The 19,328-nt window shown below is 34.4% G+C and overlaps 2 protein-coding genes across 2 annotated transcripts; both read right to left on the reverse strand.

Moving 5' to 3' along the window:
• Window positions 1-7,016: 7,016 nt before the first annotated feature.
• On the reverse strand, window positions 7,017-9,200 carry LOC147276696 (cyclin-D3-1-like). Its single transcript, XM_086252966.1, has 4 exons — window positions 8,504-9,200; window positions 8,184-8,385; window positions 7,907-8,037; window positions 7,017-7,759 (listed from the first exon to the last, which is right to left on the reverse strand). Exons 1-4 carry the CDS (start codon window positions 9,020-9,022, stop codon window positions 7,481-7,483), a joined length of 1,131 nt encoding a protein of 376 aa, XP_086109092.1. The 5' UTR covers window positions 9,023-9,200; the 3' UTR covers window positions 7,017-7,480.
• A 5,839-nt stretch (window positions 9,201-15,039) lies between these two features.
• On the reverse strand, window positions 15,040-18,311 carry LOC147276697 (Calcium-dependent lipid-binding (CaLB domain) family protein). Its single transcript, XM_086255431.1, has 7 exons — window positions 18,153-18,311; window positions 17,869-17,973; window positions 17,599-17,725; window positions 17,398-17,469; window positions 15,949-15,994; window positions 15,468-15,840; window positions 15,040-15,378 (listed from the first exon to the last, which is right to left on the reverse strand). The coding sequence occupies exons 1-7, from the start codon at window positions 18,244-18,246 to the stop codon at window positions 15,341-15,343; spliced, it is 855 nt and encodes a 284-aa protein (XP_086111557.1). The 5' UTR covers window positions 18,247-18,311; the 3' UTR covers window positions 15,040-15,340.
• Between the last annotated feature and the right edge of the window lie 1,017 nt (window positions 18,312-19,328).

Here is a 19,328-nt window from a genome sequence, read left to right on the forward strand (position 1 = left end):
CATAAAGGTCCCACTTGAAGATTCTGGTGTAGTAATGTTTCATCAACTTCCACTATTTATTGAATATATTTTAGGACATGACTCATTAAATAGTAACAAACCAAGTAGTCATGAACATAGATTGAGCTCAGTTCATCAATTAGTATGTCTGTTGAGCTTGCTCCTCATAAATTAAAGCAGGGAAACCAGCTATATATCTCTCACACCATGCTCTCACTATTTTGATGAATATGACTGTACAAGGTCAACATGCATGCATGATGATGATTTTCTTTTATACCCAAGTTAAAAAAATTGGTTTGGGTTTTTGGCATTATTGCAGGAGATGGTGACCACTTTGAATTGAAAGTGAAGGCGCAAGGACACAACCCCAACACATTGGATGCCGATTGAATAGTAGTGTCAATATTAACTGTGTAGCAGAGGAGAGATATGAAGAAGGACATATATTGGCACAATAATATGGGTCACGCATTGGATGTGCAATGCAGGCTGGTGCTGGTTTTGGCAGTGGTTTTGGGGCCTCCTCTGCTTTCTGATTTTCTTGAGGGGCCAATGACCATTTGGCAATGCTGGCAGCTGCATCAGCTGCCTGGAGCTAACTCCTTTGTCACATCCATACATGGGTGGATTGAATTTAGTACACATCGATCTTATCTTGAGAGTTTGCAGCTGTGAGGAAAATATACTATATCAGATAAAATGTTTGTTCAATACCTAGTGATCGATCATGATCTATCTTTGTAGTTGAGATTGTGTGATAGCTGAATTTTCCATGAATGATAGATTCCTTGAAATGAAGAAGACAGTAAGACAGTAGATGGTACCGTATGAACATTTAATGTTATACATTCAAATTAATGATGAAAAACTATATCCTAATAAAGAAAAAGTGAATCTTGTCAACACAATGGTTAAAAATATGTATGTATATGTATGTATATGTGAATGTGTATCACATGCATGAAGTGTTTGCATAGTAAGTTTTTCCGAAATTAAGATTCTTTTTCAAATACTCTCCACCCTGATGAGAAGTCAACAACGTAGAAATTGAAGTATTCGTTCAAAAGTAATTGGTAATGCACATCCTACGTTCTCATTCCAATGTAGAGAAATGTTGGAACAAAAATGATTTTATCATAACACTAACAAAATTTTAATTTTTGGAATCAGAAGTACTATAAGTACATAATTGTTATTATGAATTTAAAAACCAGGGAATGAGAATAGACAACCCATATCTTTTTTGTTTCCAAAATTAATGCATAATCTCTATATTTTGGGATTTCGATATTTATGAGAAAGACAAATCCAAAATCTAAAGCAATTTGAACTTATCGAAGAAATGAATTGTATACGCATTACTAGTACTAAAATTACAAGGCCTCGTTGGAATACATTACAGGACTGCACGGGATACGACTGTGTTCTATGGACATAATAAACTAGTCCTATTGTGGACTATTTTTGAGAATGGAACATAAATTCTTAGTTATTTTGGATTATAATATATACTAAGTGTAAGTTCAGTCCCAAATTCTTTACAAGCCTTCTAAATATAGGACAATGAACTATTATGCATTTTAATTGTTTAATTATGTCCGTTCTCATCCTCCAAACGAGGGCCAAGCATACGCAGCATCGGGGATTAGGTGCTAAAACTTTATTTTTGCACAATTCAACACAGACAAATATGCATAAACGTACATTTTTGTTTCCTGTGAAAGAGTAACTAATTAATAATTGTATATATTTTCACTTATCATGCATTTTTTTTTATTTCTATAAGAGAAATGATACACTTCAAATAAAAAGTTATGCACGTTTTTTCATGCACTCCAAACGTTTGACTTTTCTTAATTTTAATTCATTTTGTCACTTGAACTAGCTTAGAGAGTTAATAAGTTTATTAACAATGTAACACATTGCATGAAAATGATTCATACAAAATTTAAGCTTATCCAACTGCCAGAGTTATTTTGGTGTCTGTTGAGAAAAAAAACGCCAACAGCCTCTCAAAAGACTAGTTCTTTTGAACTTTGGTTAATTTCTTATTAATGAAGTCTTATTTTTAACCCTCAAATGGAGGCATGAAATATGGTTCCAATCTCAAAGTTCATACTTAATGGAGATATTATTTGAAAGTTGAGATCACAATAATCTATTATTTCTTTTTTGAAAATTCAAAAGAGATGTTAATACTTTGGAGTATTTGAGTCAAAAGGATCATTAACTATCCAAGAGCTGAAGATGGTAGTGGCTATAAAAAGTATCAGTTGCATGTTTCAGTGGCATAGCCTATGGAAGTTGTTTCCATGTTCTACAAAGAACAAAGCCCCCTGGCTGGGGCATGAGCTAGGTGTGTCATGCATGTTTGTGTGAGAGAGAAAGACACAGCCCCACTGTCCTGTGAATGGTCCTCTCCTTTGTTGTCCTTTAAGCTTTACAGCTGTGAGCAAGAAGAGAGAGAGAGAGAGAGAGAGTTTACTCAAAGGGTTTTTAGTAGTTTTGGTTGCAATTTATTGAATTCATGTGATTTTGTTGAATGAAACAATAATAGTTAATAATATAGAGAGAGAGAGACAGACAGACAGACAGACAGACCACTAGACCAGGTCAAAAAAAAGATCAAAGTTTTAATATAACCAAGCTAATTCCCAACCCAAACCATCATATTATTCTGCAATTATTGGGGTGGGGACAAACTGACCTCATGATCTTCACTACTCCTTGGGAGCAAGCTGTTTCCCTTTCAAAAAACATCTCTCTCTCTCTCTCTCTCTCTCTCTCTCTCTCTCTCTCTCTCTCTCTCTCTCATGATTATCACTAGCATGCATCTACTATCATCTACATTCTACTGCCAACCTTAAAGCAGAGAACCAAAAAAACAAAAAACAAAGGACCAAACCAAAGACAATCTTCCCACAAAATCAAAGATTTTGTCTCCCAACTTCAAAATCACCCTACTTTTTGCCTTTCTTCCCTTTTATAGGTTGGTTGAATTAGTGCTCCATCCAATTTTACTACCAAAATCTCTCTCCCTCTTGCTTTACTATATATAGTGCGAAGACTAAATACTTTTTTTGGTAAAATAATGCCACATACCCATTGCTTATAGGAGGGTTTATGGAAAAGATAATGTATAATGTTCATTATTATTAAGGATGGTGATAGGCATTACTCAGAGTACAAGTTTTGACAATGTTATTTGTTTTTTTCATCCTATTCGCCTCATTTGCAATGCCAAATATTGTGCTAACCTTTCAATAGAAGACAAAAAAAAAAAAAATGGAACACCTTCAATTCAAATTGGTCTTCTTAATTTCAAAAGAAAATAAGACATATTAATTGCTTTACCATATGCCTGCTTGCATGCACTATACTTAGACTCATCGATCTCTTAATTAAAAATGAAATATTTTATCATTACAATATAACACGTGAAAAAAGCAAAATGAACTTTGTTTCTTTTTATTGCTACCATGGAAAACAAAATAAAATAAAAATAAAGCAGAGAGAACAAGCAAAAGGGTGAGGCATGCACTATTAAGAATCCACTAAAATGAAGCATCATGAATCTCCAAGCAAAGGGGGGGATAGCCAAGGGAATGTGAACTTTATATGGTGATATTGGGTAATGGGTGGCACATAACTTTCACATTACTTTAGCTTGAAAAGATTATGGGGCTCTAACATAACTAAGTTAGTCTAATCCTATAAGTACTATACACAAAGGAAAGATTGGATTATATTAGAGCTAGCAAGCTAGGGGATGCACTATTATCCCTGAGGCCTAAAGCTGGGATAAAGGGTTACAGGTCCTATTTGAGGAATATATCAATGCAACTTCGGCATACTCAGCAGCAGCAGAGAGAGAAACACGAGGATGTCAGTGAAGATGGGACAGATTAAAAGCATATTATGAACATGGGTCTTTTTCTATTTTACTATATCAATTTTGGGATTTGCCAAAATTATTATTTGTTAAGTGCTTACTTAAAATTTTATTTGGTGAAATTTAACATTTTATTTGTCTCAATTTAACATATAATGTGGATTTCACCAAATAATACAAATTAATTTGATCAGGTGTTCCGCACAGGCCTTATTCCTAGAGTCAATTTAGTCCATTCACAAACTTAGGTTGACTAAAATGCCCATGGCCTTAACGCCGTCTGTTAATAGTATTGGACGAAAGTCTTATTAGATAGAAAATTGAGACGAAATAAAAGTTTGGAAATAAAATTTAAATAAATAATAGTTTTAGTACCTAATTAGGGCAATGTTCAAGTACTAAACTTGAAAATAACCCTATTAACGATTCAGGAGTAACAATGCATTTGTGGCATGTTATCTTTTTCAATAATACTACATGCACCAATTAGTAGTCGCCAACTAATGTAACATATCACATGTTAGTTTATTACTTATTATAAATAAATGAAATTAAAATAGACCATAAACTAATAAATGAAAAAGTATCTCAATAGGTAGAATTTATAAAATTAAGATAAGAATTGGTGCATCTTGTACTATTCATCGTTGTAAAAAGAAAAAGTAAAACTTTTTACAAGGGAATTTGACCATTTGCTATAACTTAGGGCAACCACATTAAACAGTGGTGGTAGGCAACGTGAATGGGGGAGAGAGAGATATATATATATATATATATATCCTATAACCAATAGTTGCATAAGTCCAAGTACATTTGTGTACATAACATATTTTACATATGCAGATGCACACCTAAGCAAGATTCACTTTCACTGCCGGAGCCAGTAGGATTTTGAATAGTGCCTACTTTACTTTGACTGCCCAATTTATATTTTTCTTTAATCAAACTTCATTCATTAAGATTTTCTCCAGTACTTCCTAATCGTAATCAATCAATGGTACCACCCTAATGTGATGTACAGATATAGAATGCCCTTTTCACTTATCTATTCTATATTCACAATCTTTCACCTCACAACATTTTCAACATTTCACCAACTAAATGACCATCATTCCAATTTCCTTTTGCCTTTTTTCTTTATTTTTTACCGAGTTGATCTTACAAAAACCGATATTTAAATATTGATGGTAATGAAAATACCATGAACTTAAAATTATAAAGATATCTATCAAATATCGGTATTTCGAGAACTTAATTATATGAAAATTTTGGATGAAATATGCTGAGAAAAATATGTTGAGTTTAATTTGAGTACTTGAGAAAAAATGAAAAAATGATCGAAATTTGGTACAATATATGATAAGAATTCACATCAAACACATTTTAGCTGATCACCCATATACTCATTGCTCCAAGGTTAAGCCCCAAACAAACCCTTTTTTCTTAATGATAAACAAAACAAAGGCTTAAAACAAATCACAAATGATTTATTGGGTATTGTTCTCTAACTGAAGAATTCTTCTTTGCTATTTAATAAACCTTTTATAATAACTTGTCATGTGATTAATATATAAAGATCAAAATGCAAGAGACTAATTGCATACCATGATTATAGAGGAAGAAAAAACTTACCAAATATCTAGCATATCATATTATTAAACTATCATGTATTAAAATAACATTTTACTCGACCAATTCAAGAATCCATTTTTGCTGGCCACAAAAAGGTGGTTGTGAGCAAAAATGAAATACCCTTTTTTTTATAAACAATTGTTTTATAAGATTTAAACTTAGAATTTCTACTCACAACAAAATTAAACCAAATAATGATTGACAACATAACATATTAGACTCATATAGTTTTTCAAAAAAATAATAATAGAGATACCAATTATTATTTAAACTTTTGTTCACCAAAATAACATAATAATTTCTTACTTACCCTAAATATATGAAGTCTAAATCAAATAAATCAGTTATTAAACAAATAAAATATTACCGCATCATATGCATTTGAAACATCTATTACTACTCTTGTGGATTTCATTCACCACTTCAAATCATAGGCTTGCAACTGCGCACACGCTCCCCTGAGGCGCGTGATGGCAGGACAACACTTGAAGCCAAAAAGTGTAGAAGATCTAGAGAGCAGTGGATAGTGTTTTTTTTTTTTCTTAGGTGGGGGATTAGGTTTTATAAAAGAGGATTACAGTCACCTCAATCTTACACCAACATCACTAAGAAAGATACAAAGGAAGTGGCTCTTCCAACGAGGTCAAACCCCCCATTCAAAAAGTCTTCCCCTTCCAACCAAATCCACTCCCCGACACTCTCTCCCTCCCTTCACATGCAATCAAACCCATCTATCTATCTCCCTCTAAACAAAGCAAAATACCCATTTCATCTAATTTAATTCCATATTGATTAAACGTAATATGAAGTTAATTAATAATAAGACTTATTTCAAATAAATTAATAATTTTTTTTATAATTATATTTTAATCAAAATATATTTTCATAATTTCATTTTAATCATTATTGATCAAAAAAAAAAAAAAAAATTACAATAGAATAATAAATATACATAACTATTCAGATTTAGATTTAGATTAAATTTGTTTTTAACTGCTACACAATAAAATAACTTAAGATTTAGCTCTCGAACCATAATTTTAAACTCTAAACTTCATTTTTAAATCTTAAATTTCATTTATATATCCTAAACTAAATTAAAGATAAAGTCTTAATTTTACATTCATAAGTAAAAAAAATTAATAAATTAATATTTTTCAATACACCAAAATACATAACATCATTTGAATTGGACTTGGTGACTAAATTAAAATATAATTTCAAACACATTAACCTTTATAAGGAAAGAAAATTTATATTGATTGTTATGTAATATTAACATATTTCATTATTTTAAATATAATTTGTTATTAATATCACAAGTCAAATAGAAATTATAGAACCCATTTTCCATGACCCCATAAAAGAGATAGCTAGAGATTTTGATACCTGACACATCTGACACTGCATCATTCTGGCTAAAGGGATCGAGCTAATGAGAAGTGAACATATGATAGATAATATTCGTAATTTCGTATGCAAGCAGATGAACAAAATTGGTGTTTAAATTTATTTATTTAATATAATATGTCCAAATGGTCCAAGAGAGACTTTAGAGAGAGAGAGAGAGAGATATGGAAATTATATAAGACTAGTGCTTTATAAAAAAATATACAGAGAAGCAGACTTCATGTAGTAATACTCTTCTTAATTAATTCCCAATCTTGTCCCTTCTCTTGCTCTGAAATGCCATCAACCCCACAACTCCATCATCTTCATCATCATCATCATCATCATTATCTCCAAGTCTCCAAGACATGACTGTAGTGGTAGAGTAGGAGAGTTGTAGTGTGGGGGCATTGTTGTAAATTAAAGCACAAAATGCATGTGTGGCAATGGCTGCAGCACTTGATCAGATTCGGCACCAAAAGATAAATTACGATAATAAAGATGGAGTCTTTTTTTTTTTTTTTTTTCCTTTTTCTTTTTGGAAAAGAGAGGTTAATATTATTATTAAGGAGGATTACCAACAATGCCCACAAAAAGCCTGTTGAGTGATGAAGGCAATTTCTCTGCTTTGCTCCTCTTGAAGAGAGGCTCTGGGGATGAAGAAAATGATGAAGAAGACGACCCCACAGCCCATGAATCATTTGAGCTATCAAAACTGAAGTATGCATCAATTACTCCACTTGGGCTACCTGGGATTTGCCCATGCTTGCGTTTGCGGGGGTTATATTCATCATACCCCTTTGACATCTCAAGAATGAAACCATAACAATCATTCACCTTTTCCTGTTTACAATGCAATACAGCACTTAATTAATTAATTAAGATTAATGTGCATTAATGGTCTTCTTTAACTGAGCTTAAAAAACTGGGCAAATTAATTGAATGAAACAAGAATATGAAAGCTGATTGACCACAAAGACATGAACCAACCTTGCTTATTTTGAGGACACCCAGAAGTTGGTTTTGGTACTCCATGGCATTGCAAGGCTCAACATGGTCTATAATGCGCAACATTGTTGCAGTGGCCAAAACAGAAGGAAGGTAACCGACGAACCTTGAATCTGATCATCAGAGTCAGAGTCAGAGTCACATTAAGAAAAAAAAAAAAGCAAACGAGATGGATGAGAAAATTTTAAGGGAATCTTTCTGTTTGTGCTTTGTTCTTATCGAAAAATCTGAGCTTTTGCTTCAATGGAAGTTTGCTTACCAAAGACTATAGAGAGAAGGAGACGCTCACAGCGCTTGAGGAACTCCCAGTGGAGTTGGGTCTTCAATCCAAGCCTCCTTATGATGTGGTCAAGGAAGGAGAGTGGGGTCACTGGGTGCATCCTCCATTGGAGAGTTGAGAGCACCAAAAGCTCCATTCTTTGAATCGTTTTGGCCTCAAATACATACTTTGTGTCCTCCACCTGAAACAGAACAAAACCCAGATTTCAGATTTTGAAAAAACAATCCAGGAAATAAAGAGTAAAAACCAGTACTTTGTTGTATTCGTGAAGTTTGTGAAGAGGGTTTGTTTGTACGTACTTGAAGGTCTAGAAGAAGAGGCACTTGGGTCTCCTCCACTTTGGCAGCCAAAGAGAGGCATGTGACAGCCACAAGCTGGACCATCCATGGCTTGTCTCTCTGAAAATGGAGGCTGGAGAGGAACCTATCCAGATAGTTAATGGCTAAGATGGCAGTGAGAGCGGTGAATCCATAGTGGGCATTCACTTTGAGCATCCACTCCACAGCCTCACGCCGAGCCACACAGACCAAAGACTCTGCCTTTTCCAAATGGAGAAGAAGATGGCTTCGCTGTTGCTCTTCTTTGGAGAACAAAGAGCTGAGCTCCTCATCTTCCCAAAACAGATCTTGTTCCAACAGAAGCAGAGGAAACAGAGAAGGGTTGTTGGTTCTTCCATTAATGTCATTGTTGTGGTTGATGTTGTTGTATTCATCATCATCATAAATCTCACTCACTTCCTCCTCCCACTTCTCTTCTTCACAGTACAAAGCATCCAACAAGAATGGATGGGTTTCTTGTTCATTTTGGTTCATTGCCATCTTCTTCTGAGAAGAAGAGGGTTTAGTCCTCTGCTCATTATACAAAAGAAAAGCTCACTACTTTCACACCCATCTCTCTTTTTTCTCTCTGTGTTTTCTTTGGGAGTGCAGAAGAGAGTCTATAAGCTAGAGAGAGAGAGAGAGAGGAAAGAAAAAGATGAGAGAGTGTAGGGATTGATTTTTCAGCAGAGTGGGTTTCACGCTTGTCCTTTATTTTTTATATATATTGGGTTTTGGAATTTCTTTTGTGCTTTCGGTGTGTTTCGTTGGCGGGCAGAAAATGTAACGGCACACACACCAAGCCGGACCCCATGAAAACAACCTCTTATACAAGGCTAAATAAAGAGTCACTGTGCAGCTCAAGAGAGAGAAAAGAGGGAGAGAGAGAGAGACTGGTTGCCTAGTATTGGTTGTATTTTTAATACACTTTTTGGATTTATGCTTCCCAAGCATTTATGTGTCTTCATTGATTTGGGAGGGATTTAATGAGAAGCACCCATCAATTTATAATGCATGTAGTATTACTATATTAGGTCTAGGAGAGGAAAGTATTAGCAAATTAACCAAGTCTTTGCTTTGAGTGATCGACTCTTTTGGGTTTGACATAAATCATAACAAATCCCACTTCTAATCTAGATTGTAATGTGGTTTGTTAACATATATGCATGCCAAGTCAAACTTGCTTTATATATTTCTTTGCCTCATTGCAAACTATAGTTCTTTAATGGTGGTAATCATCTATACTAAGATCTATTTGTGTCAATCTCAATTATACAAATGAACCAAGACTTAAAGCATGTCTTTACCACCTAAAACACACATTCAAGATATGATACATAGATTATTATAAATTATAATACACATATATTATTTGATAAAAAAATTTGACCTGTTAACTTAAAAATTCACACCAATTATGATTCATCATAAATGTTATCTTTGTTGGACTACCAGAAGCTCCATTGGTTTGGTTGATAGCTTCTTCTTTCTTTTTATGTTTTTTCTTCCAACATGATTCCTTATTTTATGTTGTAGAATCGCTATTTAGAATTTAGACTTTAGACTTTATACTTTAATTATAAAATGTTTATAATATGTGTCTCTCATGAATTGATCGAAGCTAATATCCATAACATAGTTAACCTAATAGAGACGGATTGCCCATCATCATGTATTCTTCTTAAGGCCTTTTACACCTATCATAAATTATCTTAAAATGTTGTTCAATTTATTTTTTTATTGGAACATCTTGTACTAAATTTAAAAACAAAAAAGAGTGAGTTTACTTATATAATTATATTGTAAAAAGTTGGGACAAAATAAAAAAAGAAAAAAAGGAAAGAAAATGAGTGGAAAAATGAAGCAAAATCACGAGAGGATTTTGAAGCAAAGTAAAATCTCCCATTAGTCCCATTGACAAACCCACCCAGTCCAGTCCAAAGAGAGGACAAAACAAGATTACAAGAGTACGAGACGACATCCACGCGACTCCCCTTGCCTCTTATCCACACGCGACAACAGCAGGTCTTTTGCAGGAAGCAGAGAAACCAGATAGGCGCGTGTGAATGACGCGCAACCAGAGAGAGTGGTACAAGGTTGAGGCTGACTTGTTTCATTGGAAAGTCATAAATAATGCCGTCTTGTCTGTGCGAGCCAGTTTTACAGAGAAGAGAGAGAGAGAAGGCGTAGTCGTACGCTTTCTGCTTTGACGTGCTCTCATAAGCCCATAAGTGCCCACTGCCCACCACCACCACTCTACCACTCATCTTTAGGCGCCACTCACTTTTACTCTTTTTTTTTCTTTTTCTTTTTCTTTTCAAGACTTTTAAGTTATATTAATATTTTCTTACTACACGATTATTAACCACTCAAATTTCTCGTGCAAGGTTATTTGATATATGAGATGATTACACGTATTTAGATTAGTGTGGAATAAATCATATGAGTTTTCTTTTCTTCTTTATCTGAAAAACATATTATTATCTTGGTATCAATTTAAAGCACATCTAAATAAAAATGCTATTGATTCACGCTTTCAAATATATTTTTTTTGGTTGTAGGTGTTTAACCCCTTAAATCTTGATTTGATTCTTAAAATTAGAGATAATGTGTTTATAAAAATACTTTAAGAGGAAGAGAAGGAGCACGTGTGCTTCTTCATCTCGTCCACATGAGTGAAAATATATGAATCTCCCACTTTAAATGAGAATATTTTCATACTAAATATTTATATATTGTGTTCTTAGTGAATTGGGAACTTGGGATTAAGTTTTTGGCTCTTTTTTCATCCCTTCAAATAATTTAAAGTTCAATTTTTTTTCCCCGGGGCAAGAACACAAGAAATATATGGTTGAATTAATTATAATTAATGATGTTTGACACAGCTTTGCACAAACTACTGACTAAGAGCATGCACTTTCGTTTCAGAAGATTCAAGGATTAAATATTGATACACTTTGCAAAGGCGTACTACTGGCTAAAATGAAAGGGTAGCTAGTAGTATTCAGTGTCATAATTTAGATGGTACCAAATTCGATATATATTCCAAAGTAGCTAGAGAAATTTGCTTTCATAGTACGTAACTGGGGCCATCACAACCAATTATCGATCTATAGAGTAAGCAAGCATGGCCATCATATCAAACTAGCTAGTATCAGTCTATACTCTATATTAATTACCAGTAACATGGTGAATTTCTAGTTAGATAGATCCAATATATCGTGCTGTCATATATGGGGACTTGGGGTTGCTAGCTTTATGATCGTGGTTATTACTGTCATATAATCACGCTTAAGTACTACTTTTATAGGTTTAGTAACTAACTCGAATCGTCTTTAATTTGACTCCTAATTAATTATTGTTTTACTAATTATTGCAAGCACTTTCCACTGTCCAGGATGAATTCCAAAACAGCTGTAAGCTTAATCTATCACATAATCACAGTTCCTGTGGAACTTTAGTAAGCCTAACAATATCGTTATATCACTCAGTTCACCATTTTGTAAGAAGCGTTAATGTTAATCAAGGGTAGGCTTTGACTCTTGAGTCAAGCACAGCTCCCCAAGCAGCTAGACCATTAATTAGTATCATCTATATATATGCATATACATATATATATATATATGTGTGTGTGTGTCTGTGTTAACATGCATATCATCATGTACATCACTTATTCATACCTCTCTCAAAAAATGAGACTCATCTATACATATAAGTTTTGTTATAGTCATACTGATGTAAGAGATATGCTGATGTATAGGGAGTTTTCATTAAGAGATTCCACTTCTTTCAAAAATCTCTTAATGGAAGCTCCTATGGAGGATGCAACTAAATAGCGAATATAATAACTATTATGGTTATCTGTGCTTGTATTTTAAGTGTTTCAATTATAATTGAAAGAATTTGTTATATTATTCTTAAGTGGTGACCTAAAAAGTAAGCAATTCTGATTTTCAAAATATAATGTATAATGAGTTGTATAAAATTCTTTTAAGATTATTTAAGAAAACCCTTGAATTTATATTATACGATTACGTTTAACACTAGCTACTAGACGAAATAAAAAAATATTAGAGAATTTAAATCCTTAAATAAGGGATTGAGTCCCTTAATGGAAGTTTTCTCTCTATATATCCTCTAACTTGTCTTTAATTTAACACTTAATTGTCTTTGCGTGTATGTGATGGCAACCAGCTGCAGATGGCGCTGCCGATAAAACAAGGCCACCCCAACCAGCAAACAAGAGTTGGTAGCTAGCTATAGCTAGTGACTACAGTAATTCTACTGTCAATTCCTCATCTTATAATGACATATTAACCACAAACACCCAAATGACCTATATTCAATTAATTAAGCTGTGGTTTTCTTTACTCTTTGTTCATGCATGGTGATCACAGATGGAGCCCCACCTGTAACCTTTTTTCGTTTGGGACACAGACCACAGTACTCGACAGAAAAACAGGGCCAAAAAAAGGTATAATCTATTTCCCAAACGAAACAGGGGCAAACCTATTCTTCCTCCGCCAAAAAAAAAAAAAAAACCTATTGCTTCCACTTATAATCTGTGCACCGGACCCTTTACAGTACTTCTGAATCTTGCGGTGTCCATGAAGTAGTGGACAAACAATCATCTGTGAGCCCAGCACCTATATCACCTATAAATATATAGATCCACGTCCCAATTTGGCCACATATTAGTGGTAATTTGCAATATTGAACAGTTAAGTGACATGTTGATCGATGTGATGTTATGAGTCCATCTGAATAATAATACATACACGTAAGTGTACTATATGTCTATAATTAATATAATATGTTGGATTTGTGGTACATGTTTTATAATTTGGATGAATATATGCCACATGATGTATGAGATAAATCAAATAATTTCTAATTATTATATCAGATTTTATAATTTGGTTAATTGGGTTCCATCTAATAGACTCAAGATTAATATAATAAATTCTTTGTTTCGTTTCATTATAAGATCGTGCAATATTGATGGTGACGATTATGATGAAAATCATGTCCCTATCGTGGGATATCAAATTATCATGCTATTTCACTGTGCCACGTACTCATATTGAGATCGATAGATGCATGTTCTTCACTTTTAGTTTAGCATGGTTTATCATTTGTATATATGGTAGACATGAGCTCTTAATTAAAGTTAAAGTATTCGATCTAAAAGTAACTTACAATGGATGGAAACGTTCATCACATTATATATATCACACATTGTGATGTAAGATTTAAAATAACTGATGTGAGATTCTATAATCTCAATATCGATCAGGATAATGATGTTGAAAACTAATTTCAAAAGTATTAGAATTTAGTTCCTGTATTTACTTAATTAAGTACATGTGTAAATCTATTGAAAACTGTCTCTGTATAAGTTTTATGTTTATTTTCACAGAAAGTTTGTTTAATAAGCATGCATGGTCTAAATATCAACTAATAAATAGAACACGAGTGTCTTCTTCTCCTTCCTACTAAGGGCTTGACGTGGTGGAAGTCCTTAAGAGTCAATTGCCGGCTACATGAGTCAATGACAGAATTAACAATGATGGTGCAAAACTTTCAAAGCTCCTCTAACTACCCAGCTTTTTGTAGACTAGACTAAATTTTGTTTGAGAGGTTCAAAACAGGAAGCACTTGAGAGTGTGAATCATGCCATCCACTGCACAGCCACCTTTTCAAATTCCCAAATGATAGCTCATATGGGCTTGACCAAAATCAAAGAATTAACCCCTTCACAACTAGATGAAGTGACAAGTTTGAGCTAGACTAGTCCTTAAGTTGACTCACCTAGCATTAGGCTCAACCACTATGTTGAATTGAAAAGGTCCTGTGAAAAATGGTGAAAGTGGAGCATTTGGTTCCCACCTTAAGTGATCGATTTCAAGAGAAACATATTGATGAAACCAGTACTTGACAGGTTGTAATAATCCTTCCAACCCCATGTTTTCCAGATATTCATCATCACCTTCATAATGGAGAACTTTACATGACTATCAATTTGCTTTTTGAAAACATTAGTTCCAGTGTGAATGTGCGATCATCAGTGCATGGACAAGCAATTTATGTTCACCCTGAAGGTAAAAAACAGAAATCAAGACAAATCAAGTCTATGCTGCTCTTCAAATCATCAAACCTCATCGTATCTAAGTGAAAAATGATTCATTCCAATTAAATGTTTAAGAGTGGAAAATGATTAATTACCTATCCAACTGAAAAATGATTCTAATTGTATACTTAAATGTTTTAAGAGTGTTTTTAACTAAAAAATTGGGCTTTGAAGAAGTCTGATTCTTTTTTGGCTGCGGAAGAAGTCCGGTTCTGGTGTTGAGTTTCTCGACCCTTTGCCTTAGGATTAGTCAGTTCTATTCTCGATGGGGGGCAAGGGAAGGGGTATAACTCAGCGGTAGAGTGTCACCTTGACGTGGTGGAAGTCATCAGTTCGAAAATACAAGAATAAATCACCAATATTGGCAGTTTTTTTGAAAGTGTAAATATGAGAAAAAAGATAATGAATAAAAAATAAGATACAAAATAATTGGGATCCGCACTTAACAAAAAAACAAAAGCAATATTAACCAATTAAATCCGAAATTACAAACTTGTATTACCCATAACCAAAAAGATCAAGTGACACATGCTCAACACATTGGTATTCTACAGCTTATATTTATCCCTTTTTTTTTTCACAAGTTTGCAGGGGCCATGGCCCTATTAGTCCCTTCCCTTCTACGTTCGCCCTGGCTATCACTACATCTAATCAATTGCTTATTCACTTGGGTATGGAGGAGCTCTATCTCAGTACGGTGGTGGAGGATAAATTCCAGGAAAAGGACCTAATTGATAAGCAAAGAACAGAAAGTCAGTATTTGATGAGGCAGGAATATTAGCAACAAGAAGTATGAAACAAAAACAATGAAGTTACCTGGAGGATAATAGGGTGACGATTGTGGGGGAGGTGGATATGCAGATGGAGGATATGTGGATGGAGGATATGGAGATGGAGGATATGTAGATGGAGGAGGATATACAGAAGACGTTGGTGGGTACGGTGAGGGAGGATAGGCACCTGGCTGAGGGGGACCATACGGGGGTGGTGGATACCCGGCTGAATTATGTGAGTATGAAGGATAGGGAGATGGAGCTGGGTAGGCTGCTGGTGGTGGTTGGTAAGGTGCAGATGCTGGTGGTGCATAAGGAGATGGGACTGAGGGCGGGGGCGCTGAGTATAGATGAGCCTGTGGTACAGGTGGTGGTGCATATGGTGGTGCAGATGGGGCATAGCTTGCTGCTGGTTTCTGCAGTGACCCAAAGACAGTAATTCAGTTCAATAGGTAATTAATATGAACATATACAAACAATACTGTTAATCACCCAGTTATACTTTGGGAAAAAATGCAACTTACATTGGTCTTTGCATAATGCATTATGAGCCGCACTTCACCTGCATATCTACAGTGGAAAAGAGTTCGGGTCAAAACAACAATTCTTCAATGTAAAAGAATATTTCCCATAAGCATAATAAAAAGATTAGTATTATGGGACATTTAGTTCGACAAACTTCTATATTCAAACACCAATTCCATGCTTTTTTTAGAAAGGTACAACATAATTGGCTCTTATAGGTAAGGAAGTATAGTAAGTATTGAAAGAACGTCTAGAAATGAAACTATTCCCACCAGTTGTTCTCTCTTTTTGGCCAGAACTGTATGCTACTACTATACTTGATAAAAGGGATATGCATCATACAATTTTAACACCATATTCTAACCTAATCCCTCCTGTCCCAAAAGGGATGCCCTGCACTACAGATTAGGAAGGTAAATTTGTTCCCTCTCCTTTGAGGTCATCTCCTTTGATAAAAAGGATATGCATCATACAATTTTAACACCATTTTCTAACCTAATCCCTCCAGTCCCAAAAGGGATGCCCTGCCCTACAGATTAGGAAGGTAAATTTGTTCCCTCTCCTTTGAGGTCATCTCCTTTAACTCCTTCGCTTTCATCCTAATACAGAAGAAACAGCTCGTGACTAATTGACACAGCCTGAGCTTGAGCTGTTGTGAGGATAGATATATGGAAAACAAAATCATATGACAGTCATTCAAACTAGTTATTTGCTTGTAGAGCCTGAGTATTTCAGTGGGACCTTAGAAACAGATGTTGCAAGAATATTATTGTATGTTAGGGACATTATTCTTCTTGGAGGTGATTCATTTATGTCAATGGATGCTCACCAGTGTTACAGTGTACGCATGGAAGGTGATTACACAATTCACTCCATGTTGCTCTGCTCCTAAAACAACTAATAAAGTAATAATCGTCTATTCACAATCCAACTTTGAGAAGTATAGTACCACCATGCCCAGCTGGAAAAACTAATCCATCTAATGCAATGCAGACCCAAACTAATCTATCTCATTATGCAAAAACAATAAAAAACCTAAAGAAGGGATACAATGTGATGTTAAAGCAACATAATAATGTCCATTGCTTCAGAAACATATTAGATAAGAACAATCCAGAAGGGAGAAAAAGGCATTTCATTCATAAAGAAAATTGACTCAAACATGCATGGTATACACTAAACCACCTCCTTGCACTGAAAATTTGGACCAAGTAGAGATGAAACAAGGAGTAACAAGAATATTTAAGCAATAGTAAATGAAGAGTCAACACATTGGTTCTGCAATATGAATGCTTCTGATATCCAACTAGAACGACAGGGGTTAAGATACAGTATAGAATTATAACAATACTTCCATGCATAATATATTGAAACTGGTAAGTGTCCCTCTTTAAACCATTTAGATTTTACAAAGAAAAGAATCATGAGCTCAAACTTATTGTAGTTACCTGCCAGTTTTAGTCTGAAGAGGCCAAGCACTGTCATCGTAACCCTGTGAAAGTGCCTTCTGAATTTGAACCCTGAAAATAATAACAATAACACACCAAATAATTCAATTAGCAAACTTAAAGAATTTTGATAATAACTAAATGGGTCTCTAATGGAAGTGTCAAAATTGAGATACAAGCGCAAAGTTTAGATTCAATTACTTTCCCTCGCCGATAAAGTCGTCAAATGTGACAGAATTGCTGTTCCAGACCACAACATTCAGTTCCCTAAGACCTTCAATCAGCGGAAACACAAACTTCTCTTGGAATGTGGGATGTTTACCACCATCTATACCAAAAACACCAACATGGGTTTGAGTCCAAATTCAGATTTAACGGTTCAGAAAAATTTAAAAAAAAAAAAAAAAAAACCCCAGAAACAAAAACAAGAATTAGAGCAAATTCACATCAAGTTTATAGGATATAAAATACCTGTGCATGTTCTGGTACGGTGCTTAGTGTTAGCATATTCAAGACAGACGTACGGATCCTGCCTTGAAAACCATTCTGTGTCTTTCAATTTGTTGCAACCACTTACTGCACCAACAAAAATAATAAGAACCCACATCACAAAAACGTAGAATTAACAGGAAAAAATCAACCAAAAAAAAAAAAGCGAGAACGAGAAGAAGATGCAGATGGGTTATCATGAAATTTTTGAAGAATTATATAATTTGACAAGAAAATAAAAATTGGTAGGGAATTACGAATCATACCAGTGACCTCAAGAAGCTGGCCTTGAATACCAGTAATCGACATAGAGGAAGAGGAGCCAGACGAGATTTTTGGCTTCAAGCTTGGATTCCACATTGACCTGTCTCCTCCAAAAGGTCTCTTCCTTTTTATAAAATCCTATTCCGCGTTCTTTTTCTACTTTTTTATTATTATTTTACTTTCTTAAAAATATAAAAAGGAAAGTGTATTAATGAAAACACGTTAATAAAATTCGAACAACTTTCTTTCTTGGTTTCTGGGATTTTAGGAGAAGGGGTCCAATCGGAAATTGCCGGATAAGGATAGTAAGCGTGAATATTATATCACTTTTCAGAAGAAAAAAAAAAAAAAAACGAGGGATGGGAAGGATTTGTCATAGACATAGAAAGCGCGTGGAAGTAGCAAAGACTCGTTTTGAAGTCATTATGGAATCGACACGTCTGCGTACATTACTCGCAATAATGCCACAATTTCCTTTTTCTCTTACAAAGAAAAGCCCAAAACGCTGTGTAATTAGGAAAAGGATTTGTTGCCATAGGTGAAGGTGATCAATTTGATCGAGCCTTTTACACTCACAATGGATGGTATTTGATGGTATTCAATTTTACTAATTAGTAATTCCACTTTTTTCTTTTTTTTTTATATATATAAAGAATGACGAACTTGAATACGCTCGCGTGATTTACTCACAAGAATATCACAACGTAGATATATAATTTTTAAGCTCAAAACGCTTTTTAATTAGAAAAAAGTTTCTCTTACCATAAGAACCTTTTTGGTTCGCGAGATGAATTGTTTAGGAATCTTATATCTTTTCTCATTTTAGGGGGCTGAGAATGAATAATTATCATTACAGTGTTTGAAAATGTTATGAATGATAACAAAGAAATAGCAATAATGAGAATAGCTTAGTTATAAAAAAAACGCAATAAATGCTTTCAAAGGGCTGAAAGGTATCAATGCCCCCTACATTGGTATCTGAAACCCATGTGGATGGTAACATATTCGCACCCATGCACATACCAAACATTGGAATGGGATCCCATACTCATACCCAACTCCAAAATAGTGAACCAAACGGCCCTAAGGGTGAAGGTGAATAGGTGATCATGCATTTTGCACTCACAATGGATGGTATTGATGGTTTTAAATTGACTAATAAGTTATTGCAATCTTTG

This window comes from Dryas octopetala, chromosome 8 (genome assembly GCF_963921425.1).
Source record: "Dryas octopetala chromosome 8, drDryOcto1.1, whole genome shotgun sequence".
In the NCBI taxonomy this organism is placed as follows: Eukaryota; Viridiplantae; Streptophyta; class Magnoliopsida; order Rosales; family Rosaceae; genus Dryas; species Dryas octopetala.